The sequence below is a fragment of the Sorex araneus genome, chromosome 1 (genome assembly GCF_027595985.1).
Source record: "Sorex araneus isolate mSorAra2 chromosome 1, mSorAra2.pri, whole genome shotgun sequence".
NCBI lineage: Eukaryota > Metazoa > Chordata > Mammalia > Eulipotyphla > Soricidae > Sorex > Sorex araneus.
Window position 1 is genome coordinate 437,037,958 of NC_073302.1, and position 18,903 is coordinate 437,056,860.

Genomic DNA, 18,903 nt, shown 5'->3' on the forward strand with positions numbered 1-18,903 from the left:
CACAGGGGTTACTCCTGGCTCTGCACTCAGGAATCACCCCTGGCGGTGCTCACGGGACCATATGGGATGCTGGGAATCGAACCCGGGTTGGCCGCGTGCAAGGCAAACGCCCTACCCGCTGTGCTATCGCTCCAGCCCCAAAGGCTGACCAGTTTAATTCCTTGGCACTAAGCAGTCCTCTGAGCACTGTCCTGCAGTCCTCCAGCACCTCTGGGGTGGTCCCAAGGTGGCCAGTTAGCATCGCATCCCCGACCCTCACGCTGAATTGCAGGCCCAGGTGGTCTGAATCACAGGTGGCGTCCCCAGACCTCCTGACTACCTCTTGGGAAGTCCCCTCCCTAAATTTTCATTCACTGTATCACTGTATCACTGTCATCCCGTTAATCATTGATTTGCTCAAGTGGGCACCAGTAACGTCTCCATTCATCCTAGCCCTGAGATTTTAGCAGCCTCTCTTTACTCGTTCTTCCCAGCAGTGCCGCATTGGAGGCTCTTTCAGGGTAAGGGGAATGAGACCCATCATTGCTACTGTATTTGGCATATCGAATATGCCATGGAGAGCTTTTCAATTTTCATTAAATTGAATAAAAAATATCAGTGAATAGGAGCAGAGAGATAGTATGAGGGTCACGGCGAGGAGGGCCATGGGCGCGACCAATCCTGGTTTGATCCCTGGGACTATATAAGAACCAGACCACAAATAGGAGTTATCCCCGAGCACTGCCAGGTGTAGCCTAAAACCCAAGGAAAAGCTCTTTTCTTCAGGGGCCAGAAAGGTAGAACAGTGGGTAGTGCACTTGCCTTGTACATGAGTTCGATCCCCCACATCCCATCTGGTTCCCCAAGCACTGCCAAGAGTGAATCCTGTACACAAAGTCAGGAGTAGGCCCTGAGCACCCTTGGGTGTGGCCCCCAAACAAAACATAACAAAATCCTTTTGTGTGTGTGTCTGTGCTTGTTTTGTTTTAGGGACACATCCAGGGTCCTCAAGGCGGGCTTACTCCTGGCTCTGTGCTCAGGGATCACTCCTGGCAGGGCGCAGGGGAGGTGTCTCGGGATCAAATCTGCGTCAGCCTCCTGAAAGGCAAGCACTCTACCCACTGTACTATCACTGTGGCCCCCAGAAAAACCATTTTTAAAAAATTAAATAGGGGGCTGGAGAGATAGCACAGTGGGTAGAGCATTTGCCTTGCACGCTGCCGACCCGGGTTCGATTCCCAGCATCCCATATGGTCCCCCGAGCACCGCAGGGAGTAATTCCTGAGTGCATGAGCCAGGAGAAACCCCTATGCATCACCGGGTGTGACCCAAAAAGCAAAAAAAAAAAAAAAAAAATTAAATCAAGCTGGGGCCAAAGAGAGAGAGAGAAGCGGGTAGGGAGTCTGCCTTGCACGCAGCCGACCCGGGTTCAGTTCCTCAACATGCCATACAGTCCCTCGAGTCACGAGGATCAAGTCCTGAGCCAGGAGTAACCTCTGAGTATCATCAGGTGTGGTCCCAGAACTTAAAAAAAAAAATTAATTAAATACGGTAGAGTTTGTATGTGAACCAGATGTGAACCTCGCCCTTCCACGCTTCTCCAATCAGTAGTGAGTCAGCACTGGGCTTCCACGCCCGCCGAGCGCCAGATAGGGCCGGGCCTGCTTCAGACAGTACGTCGTATCCAAAGATACCTTCCCCTCTCCCCCTCACTGCTTCTCCAAAGATACCTTCCCCTCTCCCCCTCACCGCTTCTGCGCCCTAATCTCTGGGGCAGGGAGGGAGGGGGAGGCGGAGAGGGGGAGATACTTTGCCTGAAAACAAAGAAATGATATGGAACATAGGAAATGCCCCGCTCTGGCCCTGTGATAGGAGCCAGGTGGCAAGAAACCCACGAGATAAACACACAAGAATGGAAACAAGCCTAAGGAAGCAGCATCCTGAAGCCACGTGTGGCCCGAGAGACAGGACGGCGGGGACTCGCCCTGCACACAGAGGACCCGGGCTTGACCCCCGCCTCCCACACGCCCCCCGATCCCTACCGGAAGCGATCCCTGAGCAGAGTCAGGAGTGAGCCCTGAGTGTGGGCAAAAAATAGATAAAAATAAATCAATTAAATTGATTTATTTTAATAAATAAATCAATTTATTAAATTTATTTTGTTACTAATAAATAATAATTATTTATTTTTATAAAAATATTTATTTATTAATAAATAAAATAAATTACTAAAATTAAATTTATTTTAATAAATAAATCGATTTATTAAATTTATTAAATGAGGGGCTGGAGCAATAGCACAGTGGGTAGGGCGTTTGCCTTGCATGCGGTGGACCCGGGTTCGAATCCCAGCATCCCATAGGGTGCCCTGAGCACCGCCAGGGGTCATTCCTGAGTGCAGAGCCAGGAATGACCCCTGTGCATTGCCGGGTGTGACCCCAAAAGCAATAAATAAATAAATAAATAAATAAATGAAATTTCAAAATTTAAGCATATTATTTGTACTTTGTACATTTCTACATCTCTACTTCCGTTCTTCAAGATTAAAATACCCCGTGAGGGCCAGAGAGAGAATACAGCGGGTAAGGTGCTTGCCTTGCATGTGGTCGACCAAGTTCGATCCGAGATATCCTATAGGTTACCCCTGACCCTGCCAGCAGTGATTCCTGAGCACACAGCCAGGAGTAACCCCTGAGCAACACCAGGTGTGGCTCAAAAACAATATATATATATTTTTAAATATATATGTAATCAATATGTATTAAATTATATATTGGCTCATATATTACTTATATATTTAATATATTTAATTAAATATGTATTTAATTTTAAAATGAATTAAAAAAATGAATTGCCATGAGACTGCGGCTAGGGGGGTGGCTGGACCGAGAAGCCCAGGCAGGAAGGGGACAGTCAGGAGGCGGGGGCAGGGCAGCAGGGGCGGCCTCGTGCAGAGGGAGAGAGAGGGTGGGGAGAAGAGCCTGTGCCAGGCCCCAGAGCTGCTGCCCAAGGCCAAGGGCAAGGCCGGAGGAGTCCAGGAGGCTGGCGGCAGAGCGCAGCCCGCGGGAGGTATGCTGCCCCCGCCCCATAGTAGCTTTTGTTTTTTTTAAATTTCTCTTTTTTGGCAGAGCAAGCTATCTATGTATTTGATATGCCAAAAACAGTAATGACAAAGTGCTCTTGGTGTCCCTGGAGCGAGCAGACGCCACCGGGCTACACCAGCAAGTGGCAGGGACAAATGAAGACGTCACTGGCGCCCGCTCGAGCACATCAACGAACAGCGGGATGACAGTGATACAGTGACTTTCTCTTTTAGGATTCCTCAGGAGACGCCACTGTGCAGCCAAGTCTGGAGGCAGTGCTCAGAGAACATCCCGAGCGAGGATGAGCGAAGACAGAGGCGGGGGGAGGGCAATCAAGGGACCTGCGGCTTTTGCCACATCCTGGAGACCAGGAGGTGTAACCCCAGGCCCCTCCCCGAGAATGTTCACCAGTGACACCTCCCCTCCCAACATGCATCCCCCAGCTCCACAGGGTCCCCCCCAAGCACCACACAGGCATCGCTGTAGGATAACATTGGTTTGTCCTTTCTGCCTTGCCACCAGAAGCGTAGGCTTATTGGGTTACTCCCATCACAGTGCTCCCATTCCTGTGTTTATTTGTAGCCTCTTTCTTTGTGCTCTGCTTCCCCAACCCTTATCTCCTAACTTTGTTAACTTGTAAATATTGCTTTTCTCTTCTCCTCAAGTCCTTAACATAGTTAATTCAGAGCAAAGTCCTTTTTGTATAGACACAGGAAGACATTAGTGCTTTTGTAACTTGGGAGTTGATTGACTCTGAGTGATACTCATTCCTGGGCATCTGTTCTCTCCACATAATCCTCAGTTGCTCTTAGTTCCTAGCACCCCAAAGGCTGGGGGCCCAACGAGGGACTGGATGGACCCAGGGCAAGCTGTGAGCTACCCTGGCATCGAAATGGGCCAAGCCAAAGTGCCATAATACTTCATTGTAAGTTAAGAGCATGATCATGGACAAATTCTGTCATGATCTAAAAAGAAACAGCTGGGGCTGGAGTAGCGGGTAGGGCGTTTGCCTTGCACGCGGCTGACCCGGGTTCGAATCCCAGCATCCCATATGGTCCCCCGAGCACCGCCAGGAGTAATTCCTGAGTGCATGAGCCAGGAGTGACCCCTGTGCATTGCCGGGTGTGACCCAAAAAGCAAAAAAAAATAAAAAGAAAAAAATAAAAAGAAACAGCTGGATTAAGACCCTGCTAGGGTTAGGAAAGACTAATCTGGCCTGAGCACTGTAGTCTGAGATCTACAGCAAGATGTCCCCAGGAGAGCCACCCTACAATGTAGTTCAGTGTATCTCTTACTGTGTCCATACAAATTAATATTAAGAAGTGAAATTAAGATGTTAATTAAGTTATTGGACTAAGGAGAGAAGAAACACCCTTAGGTGGTATTCAAGCCAGGAGCCTGATCGGTGATCAGGAAGAGCTTTGATATGTTGATTCTGCTACCCCCAATGAGGGGGAGTTGGGGACAGAAGGCTGCCCCAGGGGGACAGGAGGATACAGAAATGGGAGCTTAGGAAAACTGGAACAGGGCGTGGGGAAAATGGAATAAACGGCAACTGATCACCAACCAGCCTGGCCCTCGTCTCCTCCTTCGTCTGCCCAAGGCATCAGCCATCCTGGGTGGGAAAGCGGCGCGAGACCACCGAACGCAGGCAGCCAGAGGGTTCCCTAGTTGCCCCGTGATCACACACATCGCCACGGTGCGTCCCACCCAGATAAACAGGGACCCCACATAGATCGGTGGCAATCCCTGCAGCCTAACAGGACACACACACAGATAAACATGCAGCAACTCTAACCAAAACTGTGTCCCCAAGTGAGGATGAGGGGACACCCCTGAGTGCCATGACGTCACCCGAGGAGCAGGGTCTGGGCCCCGAAGCTGACACAGACTCAGGGGCAGAGCGGAGTCGGGCATGGGAGGGGATTCCAGGGACATCCCTGCTGGGTGACAGGCAGCCTTCCCGTGTGAAACCCTGAGCTCCTGGCCCAGGGAGCAAGCCAGCCGCCACGAGGAAAAACGCCCAGATGCTACGGGTAGGAATGAGCTGAGAATGGGGCCCCGTGGGGCCCAAGGATCAGAGGTTGCCGGGGTGGGTGGGGTGGGGGCGGGAGAGCAGAGAATGTGGGGTGACAGCAGTGGGCGTGGGGTTACTTTGGAGGGTGACGAAATGTTCTGAAACTCCACGGAGATGAAGTTGCACAACTGAGAATTATTATTGATGACTGCTGACTTTATTGCACACCGGAAGCTGGCAAGAGCAAGACTGTTCAGCCTCTGGCACTGCTCGGGCCCCTGACGCTCCCCAAAGCGACCTCTGAGCACTGAGCTGGAAGTAGTTTCTGCGCGCCACTGGGTGTGGCCCCAAAAACAAAACCAAAATGGCAACCCATGTACCAAGTACCTCAACATTTAAGCGCAATTGAATCGAACATCCTAGAAAAAGCATTCAGAGTGAAACCAACGTAGAAACCACCATTGGATTCATTGAGCCATTATATTGAAACATTCCCAGAATCCTCAAAAATAGAACACACTTGCAAATAATGTGAGTGTGGTGACACAGTGGCTGATGGGATGGGAGTGAAGGCTCTAGCCCGGCATGGCGGCCCACCCCTGCACGGAATTCCTGAGCACCACCAGGAATGACCCCAGAGCACAGAGCCAGGAATAAGCTCTGAACATGGAGGTGTGGCCCCAAAAGTCAAACCGACAAAAATGGGGTGTTTTTTTTAATTACTTTATATGTGTGTGTGTGGGGGGGGGGAACTGGAGCGATAGCACAGCGGCTGGGCTTTTGACTTTCATGTGGCCGACCCGTGTTTAATTTCTCCACCCCTCTCGGAGAGCCCGGCAAGCTACCGAGAGTATGGAGCCCGCACGGCAGAGCCTGGCAAGCTACTTGTGGTATATTGGATATGCCAAAAACAGTAACAATAAGTCTCTCAATGAGAGATGTTACTGGTGCCCGCTCGAACAAATCGATGAGCAACGGGATGACAGTGACAGTGACTATATGGTAGTGATAGGGGTCACAACCATAAGCCACCGCCTGCTGACGCCAGATAATTTTCTCATCGGCCACCCTCCAGAACTCACGGCTACTTCTCCTGGAAGGGAACACAAATGAGGCTCCCATAACCATGCCACCGGACTCCACACCAGAGGCTGTTTCCACTTGGGGTGTCCCAGAGGGCTGCGGGTGAGAGCCCTCCCTGCCCCAAGGGACCCAGCCCCGGCAGCTGACCTCCACTACCCAACCGCCTCCATGCTCCAGTCTGCTTGGTCCGAGCCTCACGCATGAGTGAACATCATAAGACACTCCCTACCCATCTTCCCATCTTCCATAAAATCGTAGAGGAAAGTGTATATATATATATATATATATATATATATATATATACATATATATATATATGCCTCTCGGAGAGCCTGGCAAGCACGGTAGAGCCTGGCAAGCTCCCCCTGGCGTATTGGATATGCCAAAACAGTAACAATCACAAGTCTCATTCCCCTGACCCTGAAAGAGCCTCCAATCGTTGGGAAAGACGAGTAAGGAGTGGCTGCTACAATCTCAGGGCTGGGAGAAATGGAGACGTTACTGGCGCCCGCTCGAGTAAATCGATGAACAACGGGATGACGGTGGTACAGTGACAGGTTAGTGAATGTTAACTTGTGTGATCGTGTTGCAGATATTAAATTACGTTGTATACCCGAAAAAAATGGTTTATGTGAATAAGGAATCATCCAATTAAAAAAATAAAATAGCATTCGTTAAAATTTCTTCTGGGGGCTGGAGTGATAGCACAGCGGGTAGGGCATTTGCCTTGCACGCGGTCGACCCGGGTTCGATTCCCAGCATCCCATATGGTCCCCTGACAACCACCAGGGGTGATTCCTGAGTGCATGAGCCAGGAGTGACCCCTGTGCATCGCCGGGTATGACCCAAAAAGCAATAAATAAATAAATAAATGAAATTTCTTCTGTCTTTCTAGTGTGACGAGTGTGCTTTGTTAACAACCCGGGAAGTCTGTGCTGGGCCATGGCAGAAAGGTCAGGCCTGGTCCCCTGCCCCCTGCTGCCGTGGACCACCTACTCGGACCCACCCAACGGAGGCTGTGGTACAAGGGTCAGACCTTGCCGGAGTGCCCTGAGCACCACCAGGAGTAATTCCTGAGTGCAGGGCCAGGAGGAACCCCTCGCATCGGCAGTGTGGCCCAGATAAACTAAAGATAACCCGCACAGACGCATAAATAAAATAAAGGAACACATTGGGGCCAGGGCCAACGCTCAAACGGCCTTCTGGTCAGGCTTCGCGTGCAGGAGGCCGGGCCCAGGCCTGCCACGTGACTGCCAGGAGTAACCCCTGAGTACCAAGGTGGTGCGGGCAGCCCCTGAGCCAGGAATGCCCCCTCGCAAAAAAATTAACAAAGGAACACATTGAAATTAGAGCAAAATGGAGAAGGGAGAAACGAAAACAAAACTGAAACCCTGCCTTTTATTTTTTTTGAAACCCTGCCTTTTTTTTTTTTTTTGACGACACCTGGCAGTGCTCGGGGGACGATATGCAGAGCCTTGGCCTCTGGACGGACCTTTGGACTCTCTGACCACCTGTCAAACACGGCTTACTAGCATGATGGCACATAGGGGGTGATCATTCTTTGCCAACTTTAGTGTGTATCAAAAATATCTACAGTGGGCTGGAGTGATAGCACAGCGGGGAGGGCGTTTGCCTTGCACGCGGCCGACCCGGGTTCGATCCCCAGCATCCTATATGGTCCCCCGAGCACCACCGGGAGTAATTCCTGAGTGTGAAGCCAGGAGTAACCCCTGTGCTTTGCTGGTTGTGACCACAAAAAGCAAAAATATATATATATATATATATATATATATATATATATATATATATGTACATATATATATAAAAAGCAAATATATATATATATATATATATGTACATATATATATAAATCTACAGTGCAAAATTAAACAAGAAGCATGCTTTTTAATCCCCACCAAAATCCCAACGACCATCCACCAGTCACATTGGTCCCTCACAGATCACATGTTCTAGAAACCAAAAGAATGTTTCATAACCGAACAGCAAAAAAGAAAGCAGATCCTCCTACTTACTGAATTGGCACGGTGCTAGAATGTTCCTTCCTTTACTATCCTTCCCTCTCCCCTCCTTCCTCATTCCACCGGCCTCTGTGACTTAGCGTAGCCGCCTTCCTCAATGCCCAGAATTTCTGCTATTTACAAACGCTCTCACTGTTGCCTCACAACTTACTCCGTACAATTTCTTAATAATGGAACAAATAAAAGCACTTTGGGAGAAAAAAAAAATCTGTGTTGCTTTAAACATTTTAAAAGAAATATGTCATCTTCCTTATCCACATCAACCAAGTCTTTTGCATGCTTAATTATACTCACGTGGGGTAATGACCCATCTTAAGTTTTTTCTGTGGGTAGAGAGATAATACAACAGGAAGGTGTTTATCTTGCATGAGACCCACCCAGGTTCGATCCCCGGCGCCCTGATATGGTCCCCTGATTACCGCCAGAAGTTTTCCCTAAGCGCAGGGCCAGGAACACGCCTTGAACATCTCTGGGTGTCGTCCCCAAAAACCAAACCAAATGAAAATATGGTGTTTGGGCACTGGAGCAGAGCGGGTAGTGCTGGAGTAGAGCGGATAGAGCCCTTGCCCTGCATGAGGTCAACCTGGGTTCGATCCCCGGCACCCCCATATGGTCCCCTGAACACCACCGGGTGTGATTCCTGAGTGCAGAGCCAGGAGGAACCTCTGAGCATCGCTGGGAGTGGCCCCAAAACAAAACCGAAAAAACACTAAGTTTTCTACAGGATCACATGTCTCAGGAGGGCCAAGAATGTGCCTCAAGCACCTGCCCGCCTGTGTGAGGCCCTGGTCACACACCACTCACGTCTGTCTGGGTTAGGTTTCCAGCCACACTCGGCATGCTCAGGAGGGCTGACTCGTGACTCCGGGCGCAGGAATCACGCCTGGCCGGGCAAGCACCTTACCTGCTGTACTATCTCTTCTGCCTCTAGGGTATTTTTCTTGGGTTTTCACTGCTCCTTCTCAAGTTTTTAAAGGGGGGCGGGGGTGGGGGGGCTGTGGAAGTGGACTTCCAGAAGTGGAAGTCAGAATGTGGAGAAAGACTAAGCTCAAAGAGATTCGTCCAAAACTTCAACAACACGTTCCTTCAAGAGGGAGAGGGATGCAGGAGAGAGAGTACAGAAGGTAAGAAGGTAGGGGGGCGTTGGTCCTGCATGCGCTCCCTCCACCCACCCTCCAGAGCAAGTGATCCTGAGCACAGAGTCAGGATTAAGCCCTGAGAACCTCTGGGTGTGGCAAAAAAATAAAAAGTGGAAATGGGAAGGACTCCGAAGGGGAGAGGAGATTTCAATACAAGGACTTGGGGGTGCAGGACCTGGCCGAGGGAACTGTGATCTTGGGGTACTAGCTGGTAGAGGGCGCAGGTGTGAGGGAAGGGGCTATGGGTAACAGGAGAGGAACACTGACAGTCCGGAGGTAGCGTGGGGCAGCACTGCAAGTATAAAACTTTATTATTGTTTAAATATATAAATAGACAAAGAAAGAAAGAGAGAGAAAGAAAGAAAGAAAGAAAGAAAGAAAGAAAGAAAGAAAGAAAGAAAGAAAGAAAGAAAGAAAGAGAGAGAAGAAGAAAGAAAGAAAGAAAGAAAGAAAGAAAGAAAGAAAGAAAGAAAGAAAGAAAGAAAGAAAGAAAGAAAGAGAAAGGAAGGAAGGAAGGAAGGAAGGAAGGAAGGAAGGAAGGAAGGAAGGAAGGAAGGAAGGAAGGAAGGAAGGAAGGAAGGAAGGAAGGGCTGGAGCGATAGCATAGCAGATAGGGCGTTTGCCTTGCACGCTGCCGACCTGGGTTCGATTCCTAGCATCCCATATGGTTCCCCGAGTACCCCCAGGGGTAATTCCCGAGTGCAGAGCCAGGAGTGACCCCTGTGCATTGCGGGGTGTGACCCAAAATGCAAAAGAAAAAAAAAGGAGGAAAGAAAGAAAAGGGTGACTTGGGGACGGACTGTGGCTGAAAGTGGGGGTTGGGGAGTCCAGAGCTGCAGGAAGATGAGTCTGAGGTTGTTGGCAGGAGGCCCTAGTTCATTAATTCCCATATGGAAGCCATCTTCGTGGACACGGACAGGACCGGACAGGACGGGGAACCTGGGTGGGTGTCTTAAGGCTCAGGCAGAGACTTGGAAGATGGATCCAAAGACTTAACCCAAACCTCAGGACGCATTTTATCAGGAAGGGAGGGAGGGAGGGTGAAGGAGAGGGAAGGAGGGAGAGAGAGAGGAAGAAAAGAAAGGGAGGGGGAAGGAAGTAAAGAAAGGAAGGGAAAGGTAAGGAGGGAAGGAAGGGAAGGAAGGGAGAAAGGGAGGGAGGGAGGGATGGAAGGAGGGAGAGAGGGGAAGGAAGGAAGAAGGAAGGGAGGAAGGGGAAAGGGGAAGCGACGGGCAGCGGGCGGAGGGGAAGGAAGGAGGAAAGGCAGAAACAAGCCCATGTGGCCAGAGCGGGGAGCCCTGGGCGAGGGTCTCAATCTCGTGGGCCACTTCGAGGTGGCCCTGGGCCGGGCTGCTTCAGGGAGCAGAAAAGCGACCCCCAGGGAAGGAGGCGGCGCGCGCGGGAGGGTCACGGCACGGTTCCGACTCCCGGGCGCGGGCACCGCCGCGACGCGCGGACAGACGGCGGGGCGGCTCCGGGCGGCGCAGAACTGCGCGTTTTCCGCAAACGCCCCCTCCACCCCCTCCCTCCCCCACCAGCCCCTGCCGCCAGCTCCGCTAGGCCCTGGCCTGTCCCCGCGGGTTCCCCGGGGAGGCTTCGAGGTTAGGGGAAGAAGCTGCCAGGGCTGCAGCGCGCCAAGCGCACGGCTGAAGGTGGGGTGGGGCGCTCCGGGTGGGGTCGCTCCCGGCCCCCTCCCCTCCCCCCACCGCTCCCCCCCTCCCCCACGCACTCACCGCTCCGAGTAGCGGCAGCGGTGCAGCAGGTTGAGCTTGCAGAGGTGCAGGTGCCCGCAGGGCCGCTGGCAGGTCTTCCGACGGCAGACGCGGACGCGCGTCGCGGCCACCACGTAGCGGGTGACGCCGTCCGGCTCGCCCGCGTCCAGCAGCACGAAGCGCTCGGGCCCCGCCGCCTCCAGCACCTGCACGAGCTGCGCCTCGGCCAGACGCACGTCGCGGAGCAGCTGCTGCACGGCCAGGCGGCCGCCGTGCGCGCACAGCACCTTGGTGAGGAACGAGCACACCTCGGCGTCGGCCATGGCGCGTCCGTCGGCGCGTCCTTCGGCCCGGCCCGGCCCGGCCCGCCGGGGACCCGGCCCCGCCCGCCCCGCCAGCGCTTTCGTTTTCCCCGCTCCCTCCGCACGGAACAGAAACTGAGCGCGAGCCCCGGGCGCGCCGGCGACTTTCTACTGGAGCCCGGGGGCGGGGCCGGGCGTGCGTCTCGGGGGGCCCCCTGGAGGAGCGCGCCCTCCTGCACCCCGCCCAGCCCTGGGAAAGCGCCGCGCGCCGCGCCCGCCGCCGCTGCCCGCGCGGGCCCCCCGGGCCCAGCTCGCGATCCGGGGCGCGTTGGCTCCCACGACGCCCCGGGAACCGGGCCGGCTTCAGCCGCCCCCTCCTGCCCTCTCCCCGCCCTCTCGCGCGGTGCTCTCTCTCCGGCCAAGAAACAACTTTGAAACTGTTGCCCAAAACGGCCACAAACGCCTGACCAGGGAAACTAAACGCCCCCCAAAACGGGAACCAAGTTGCACGCCCTCCCCCTCCCCCGCCCACCGAGTTTGGACGTAGGTTTGGGGGCGAGGGATGCCGAAATGGGACCCCGACCACTGAGCTACGTTCCCTGACCTCCGAGGGTGATTTCAGAGTAAACTGATTTGCGCTACGGAAGATACAGAAATGTGCAACAGAATTTCCGTTCGTTTGACCCCAAGCAGGACCCCCCTCGGCGCAGCTGCCACGACCCGCCTTCCAAACCGTTTCCTGGAAAATCAGCGGGGACTGGAGACTGACAGCTAACTGCCTGGAGCATCCCAAAACCTTCCACCTTCTCCCTGCGATTATACAGTGGAGGGGCTGGAGCGATAGCACAGCGGGTAGGGCGTTGGCCTTGCATGCGGCCGACCTGGGTTCGATTCCCAGCATCCCATAGCGTCCCCCGAGCACCGCCAGAGGTAATTCCTGAGTGCAGAGCCAGGAGTGACCCCTGTGCATAGCCGGGTGTGACCCAAAAAGAAAAAAAAAAAAACTAAAGAATTATACAGTGGAGTTCATGCCCAGTACTCCTACAGTAAAAAAAAAAAAAAAAAAAAAAAAAAAGAACTATACACGTTGGGGGTTGAAGAGAGAGTGGGAGGAGCGGCAGGGGAGGGAGGGGGAGGGGGTGTGGAAGCACTTAACCTCGCTTGCCTGCAACCAACCCGGATTCCATTCCCAGCAAAGTCACAATGTTCCTAAATGTTTATGCAGACTCTAAGGAGCGCAGAGCCAGGAGAAAGTCCTGAGCATTACCGAAACAAACAAAAGATATGCAAAGTTGGGGGCCTGGAGCCATAGTACAGCGGGTAGGGCATTTGCCTTGCACTTGGCCAACCCGGGTTGGTACCCTGAGCACTGCCAGGAGAAATTCCTGAGTGCAAAGCCCTGTGCATCGCCCGGTGTGACCAAAAGAGCCTATATATGTTAGGGAGCATATATATTTGGGGCCAGAGAGTACAAAGGGTAAGAAACACACCTAGCCTTTGGCTGCCGGTCCCTGTTATATTCAAGTCCCAACACGGAGTCGGTTTCCCTGGGCACAGAGCCAAAGTAGCCCCTGCGTGCCTAAGCTAGGTGGCCACATAGAGTCATGTGGGACTGTCCCAGGAATTTCCTCTCACTGGGAGGCCTGGTCCCAACATGGAAATCTTGTCTTGCCTTATCGTTCAATCAGCAACCCCTCACCCCCAGTTACTGACTCATATTGGAAGAGGAAAAAGATTTTCTTCTCCACACCTCAAGTAGTAGGATAAATGTGTATTAGGTTAGGGGGCTGGAGCGATAGCACAGCAGGTAGGGCGTTTGCCTTGCATGCAGCAGACCCAGTTCGATTCCCAGCATCCCATATGGTCCCCTGAACACCAGCAGGGGTGATTCCTGAGTGCAGAGCCAGGTGTGACCCAAGAAAGCCAAAAAAAAATATGTGTATTAGGTTAGATAGGCAATAAGCGCCTTTTTTCTTTGGGGGGGGGGTCACACGCTAGGATACTAAGCATTACTCCCAGCATAGGGTTTGGGGAGACTGGGGGTATCTGAACTCTGGGGTCCTACATAAGATTTAACCCTTTGACCTATCTCCACCAGGTCCCTTTCCTTACTGGAGGTAACTCACACCCAGGATTTACTGGGACTCCTCCCAGCTGGCTGACCCGAGGCCCCAAGTTCCTCTGGCACTGCTCAAAGGATCATGCAGGGCTAGGGACCAAACCTACGCCTGCAGTATGCAAAGCAAACTCTCTCTTTCTCCCTCATGCTATCATTCAGTTTTCAAGCCCAGGAGATGGAACAGCAGTTGAGACATTTACCTTGCCTGCTGCTGACTGGGGTTCAATCCTTGCAACACACATGGACCCCTGAGCACGGCCAGTGTGACCCCAAACATCCCCCACCTGCTAATATATGTGGTAGGTCGCTGACCTCAGCCAGCACAGTCAGAGAGAAGTAAAAGTGAAGGAAACAGAAGTTTATTGGGGAGCACTCCTGGGCAGAACTCTAGAAACCTCGGGCGGGGCTGGGTGGGTAGAGTCAGCCCTGGGAGAGACTGAGGGGGCTTTTAAGTTGTCTCAGGTGGGAAAAGGGAACAACAACCAGTGGAACCGGTGAGTTTAGTCCGACCTTGTTACCTGTAGGGGGTTGAGACGTGAGGAAGCATGGAATGCAGCCTGGTGGCTTCCTGTCACCAGCTGGGCCATAAGTCCTGTCCTCTGCACTGGGGGGCAGGGTTATCTTTGATTGTGAGAATGTCGCTATTTCATCTGCCGGCTGCCATTCGGGCTCCAGCAAACCTTGCATACCAGCGGTTTGGGTTATATAAAAGGGGACAAAGAGAAATCTCTCTGACTTCTTCTGGCGGGAGGAAGGATGTGGTTCTTAAAGGGATGATTCACTGCTCGGTGGGGGGGGTCAGTTGACAACTGGGAGTAAGGGCAGAGGCGCAGTTGATTGAAGGAGGGGTTCTAGAGATTTCCTGTAACCGCTGCCTGGATGAATTTCAGGTGGCAGGGTGCTAAGATAAAAAACACAGATGTCAAGTGAAAAGATACCCTTTAAAATGAACGGTCCTGCTGGTGGGGGCACAAACCAGACTGTTAAGTTCATTAAACCCTATTTTAATCAAGTGCATTAGAATATGTTTGTTTTAGCACAGCAGGTAGGGCGTTTGCCTTGCACTAGGCCGACCCAGGTTCGATTCCCAGCATCCCATATGGTCCCCTGAGCACCGCCAGGGGTAATTCCTGAGTGCAAAACCAGGAGTAATCCCTGTGCATTGCTGGGTGTGACCCCCCCAAAAAAAAACAGAATATGTTTGTTAAAAAAAAAAACTCTGTAGAGGCCAGAGTGATAGCACAGTGGATAGGGCATTTGCCTTGCACACGGTCGACCCGGGTTCGATTCCCAACGTCCCATATGGTCCCCCTGAGCACCGCCAGGAGTAATCCCTGAGTGCAAGTCCAGGAGTAATCCCTGTGCATCGCCGGGTGTGATCCAAAAAAGCAAAACAAAACAAAATGAAACAAACCTCTGTAGAACTAGAGTCTGATTTCTACAGAAGGCAAGTTACAAAAACATAGTTTTTTCTTCACCTTCACTTTAAATTTGCCAGATGGCTTAGCAATGTAATTCAGCCATCAAATTAGAAATAGCTTCAAAATGGGGCCAAAAAAACAAAACCCCAATAATAGAAATAAAATAAAATGGGGCCAGAGCACATTATAGCAGGTAGGGCATTTGCCTGGCAGGTGACCAACCCAGTTCCGTCCCCAGCATCCTATATGGCTCCCCGGGTATCACCAGTCATAATTCCTGAGGTCAGAGCCACTAGTAACCCCAGTACATTTCCAGGTGTGACCCCAAAACAACAACAAAAAATAAATACTTTAAAAGGAATGATAAAAGGATGGACTGGAGCGATAGCACAGTGGGTAGGGTGTTTGTCTTGCACGTGGCTGACCCGGGTTTGATTCCTCCATCCCTCTCGGAGAGCCCGGCAAGCTGCCGAGAGTATCCCACCCACACGGCAGAGCCTGGCAAGCTACCCGGGGCGTATTCGATATGCCAAAAACAGTAACAACAAGTCTCACAATGGAGACATTACTGGTGCCCCCTTGAGCAAATCGATGAACAACAGGACGACAGTGCGACAGTGCAGTGATAAAAGGATCGACAGGGATTCACCTCCATTTGATCCTGTGCAGCCCATTAGTAGTTTCTCTCTTGAGTACTTTGTTATGAAAACCAGTCAAGGCTGGGGGCAGAGAATTATCTGACTCCTCATTCCCTCTGTTCCTTCTGTAGGATCCCTTCCCACAAGGGTTCCATAGACCTTTCTCAATCTGTTCAGGGGCCATCTCTCCTAATAGGCGTCAGCTTTGCTCTAGGAGTTTGGGTCAATGGACACAGAAAGAAACTGACCGAAACTCAAGAAAATGAGAAGAAAATGCTGCAATGAAAAGAGCAGCAAAGCCCGGGGCCGGAGCGATAGCACAGCAGGTAGGGAGTTTGCCTTGCACGTGGCTGACCCGGGTTCGATCCCCGGCATCCCATATGGTCCCCCAAGTACTGCCAGGAGTAATTCCTGAGTGCAAAATCAGGAGTAACCCCTGAGCATCACTGGGTGTGACCCAAAAAGCAAAAAAAAAAAAAAAGAGCAGCAAAGCCCTTGAGGAGTAGGACACCTCTCCGCTGCCAAGAACAATTTACTTATTTATCCTGTCATTCACAGGCCTTGCACACGGCAGCCTAAGAGAAGCATCTGTGTTTTGTGGTTCTGTGCCAGGGTGAGAACGTTATTGCAGGGCCCCTCACCAGCCTGAGGCCAGACAATTCCCCCAGGGGAACCCAGGAAGAATCTCTGTCCCCATCTCAGCTTGTTGTCCTTTTCCTACCACCAAAGAAATGCTCTGCTCCTACTTCTGACCTAGAAGAATTTCATTTGGCAGATGTTACCAGTGTAAGTTTCATCTTTTCATCTTTTTAGTCTCGGAGTAAAGATCCTGTGAAAGCACTTTCTCTGATGGACCAACTCCCTCACAGGAGAGGGGCTGGAGCAATAGCACAGCGGGTAGGGTGTTTGCCTTGCATGTGGCCGACCGGGGTTCAATTCCCAGCATCCCATATGGTCCCCCGAGCACCGCCAGGAGTAATTCCTGAGTGCAGAGCCAGGAGTAACCCCTGAGCATCGCTGGGTGTGACACAAAAAGCAAAAAAAAAAAAAAAGAGTCCCTTCTTTTTCCCTTCTTTGGGGGGTTGGGGAGTCTCCCAATAAGCCAATGGGGCGTGGCCAGAGCGACAGCACAGTGGGGAGGGCATTTGCCTAACAGGAGGTAGGAGGTCGACCCGGGTTTGATCCCCGGCATCCCATATGGTCCCCCAAGCACCACCAGGAGTGATTCCTGAGTGCAGAGCCAGGAGTAACCCCTGAGCATCACCAGGTGTGACCCAAAAAGCAAAAAAAAAAAAAAAAAAGCCAACAGGTGGTTAATGTAAGAGGCTGAGGATAAAAATGCCACAGGGCTGGGGATACCCCCGACCCTGTTGTGCAATAGTTTCGGGTCGCCCGTTGCAGAGAGACCAAGTCCACACACCATAATGCAAACACAAAGGAACTTGATTGCCAGCTCGAGCAAGGGTCCAAGCCTCATCCAACACTGGGGAGTCTTGACAAGGACCCGACTGCAAACCACGGGCCGTTATATAGCGTTCAGAGTTAGAAGCAGTTTCTATAGCAGCCTATTTTTAGCGTCGGTCCTAGTACAACAGCGGTCAGCAATGAGACAATAGTTTCCTCAGTCACAGTTCGTAACAGTTTCGAGAGGGTACTGTGACCCCTCGTGACCAGCCAACCCCACTGCCCAGTTCCTTATCTCGGCACATTACTCAAAAGGGAACTTGCCAGAAACTGCAAGTCCTGCTCTGGGGAAACAGAAACTGAAATCTAGCTGAGATTTAATGTTAGCGGCAGCTTCTCAGTTTCACCCTCACACGCCCAGAGGCGTGTTCAGGGCTGGAGCGGTAGCCTGGAGACCATGTGGTACATGTGGTACCTGTCCTGTTTTACTTTTTTTTCTTTCTGTTTTCTCTTATTTTTGTTCTGGTGCAGTGCTCAGGGCTTACTCATAGCTCAGTGTTCAGGCTCACTGGTAGGACTCAGGGACTATTGAGGTGACGGGATGGACCCCATATGGGGCCCATACAAGGCAAGCACCTCACCCCCGGTACTGTCTCTCCAGCCCCAAACTGTATTTCTTTAGCATGTACATCCATGTAACTTCTCTATATGCATGCTGTTAAATAGCTTTTCTGTTTTTGTTCAAATTTGGGCGCACACTTAGCAGTGATTACTCCAGGTTCTGTGCTCAGGGATCGCTCCTGACAGGCGTGGGGTGCTGGGGATCAAACCCAGGTCAGCTGTTGATGTAGGCAGATAGACAGGGAAAGGCTCTCGGCAATGAAACAAAAATTCTAAGGCTGATCCATCCTGTGGATAAGGAAAAGAGACCTGATACCTTCAGCAGCAGGGCTGGAGCGATAGCACAGCGGGTGGAGTGTTTGACTTGCACACAGCTGACCCGGGTTCGATTTCCAGCATCCATAGGGTCCCCTGAGCACTGCCAGGAGTAATTCCTGAGTGCAAAGTCAGGAATAACCCCTATGCATCACCAGGTGTGACCCAAAAAGCAAAAAAAAAAAAAAAAAAAAAAAGATTTTTCTGCAGACCCTGAGGAGATTGGACCCCTCTTCATGAAGTTCCTCAAACCCTGAAACCTCTCCCTTAATCCAATTAACTTTAGTGACTCATCCCGGAGAAGATCCAGCAGGACCAAAGGTCAAGAAAATAGAAGTTTTGGGGCCGGAGCAATAGCACAGCGGGTAGGGTGTTTGCCTTGCATGCGGCCGACCCGGGTTCAATTCCCAGCATCCCATATGGTCCCCCAATCACCACCAGGAGTGATTCCTGAGTGCAGAGCCAGGAGTAACCCCTGAGCATTGCTGAGTGTGACCCAGAAAAGCAAAAAAAAAAAAAAAGGAGTTTCAAAGGCTGCACCCAATTCTACCCACTTAGCAACAACCCTAGCAATGGACTCTTTTTGGGGTAGAAGTCCCAGGTGGGGGCAAGCTGGAGAAACCCTATAAAGGCCACCTTGAACAAAGGAAGGGCACACACATGCTGCCCGAGCCCATGTGCTGCTTGCGCCCACGTGGCTGAGCACATGTGATGCTGGAGCACATGTGTCGCCCGCATCTCCCCTCTTGAGATGTCTAATGCTGGGATTTGTCTATGGGCTCTCTCCGCCCTTGGAGAAGCCCGAGTTCTCTCTTGAGCACGTTTCTCTCTCTCTCTCTCTCTCTCTCTCTCTCTCTCTCTCTCTCTCTCTCTCTCTCTCTCTCTCTCTCTCTCTCTCCCTCTTTGTCTCTCTCTGTTTCTGTCTGTCTGTCTGTCTGTCTGTCTCTCTCCCCCTCAAAAACCCTGCCTCCAAATAAAATCTATTTACTTCACTGCTTGTCTACTCCTGAAATTCCTTTCTGTGAGAAGAG

General features: G+C 51.8%; 1 protein-coding gene across 1 annotated transcript in view; it reads right to left on the minus strand.

The window, feature by feature from the left end:
* The window catches only part of ZC3HAV1 (zinc finger CCCH-type containing, antiviral 1), a 33,354-nt gene extending 21,920 nt beyond the window's left edge, over nt 1-11,434 (minus strand). Inside the window, exon 1 of the mRNA XM_055140054.1 lies at nt 11,074-11,434. Coding sequence (XP_054996029.1) covers nt 11,074-11,375 — 302 coding nt within the window. The 5' untranslated portion in view covers nt 11,376-11,434. The remainder of the gene's footprint in view (nt 1-11,073) is intronic.
* Between the last annotated feature and the right edge of the window lie 7,469 nt (nt 11,435-18,903).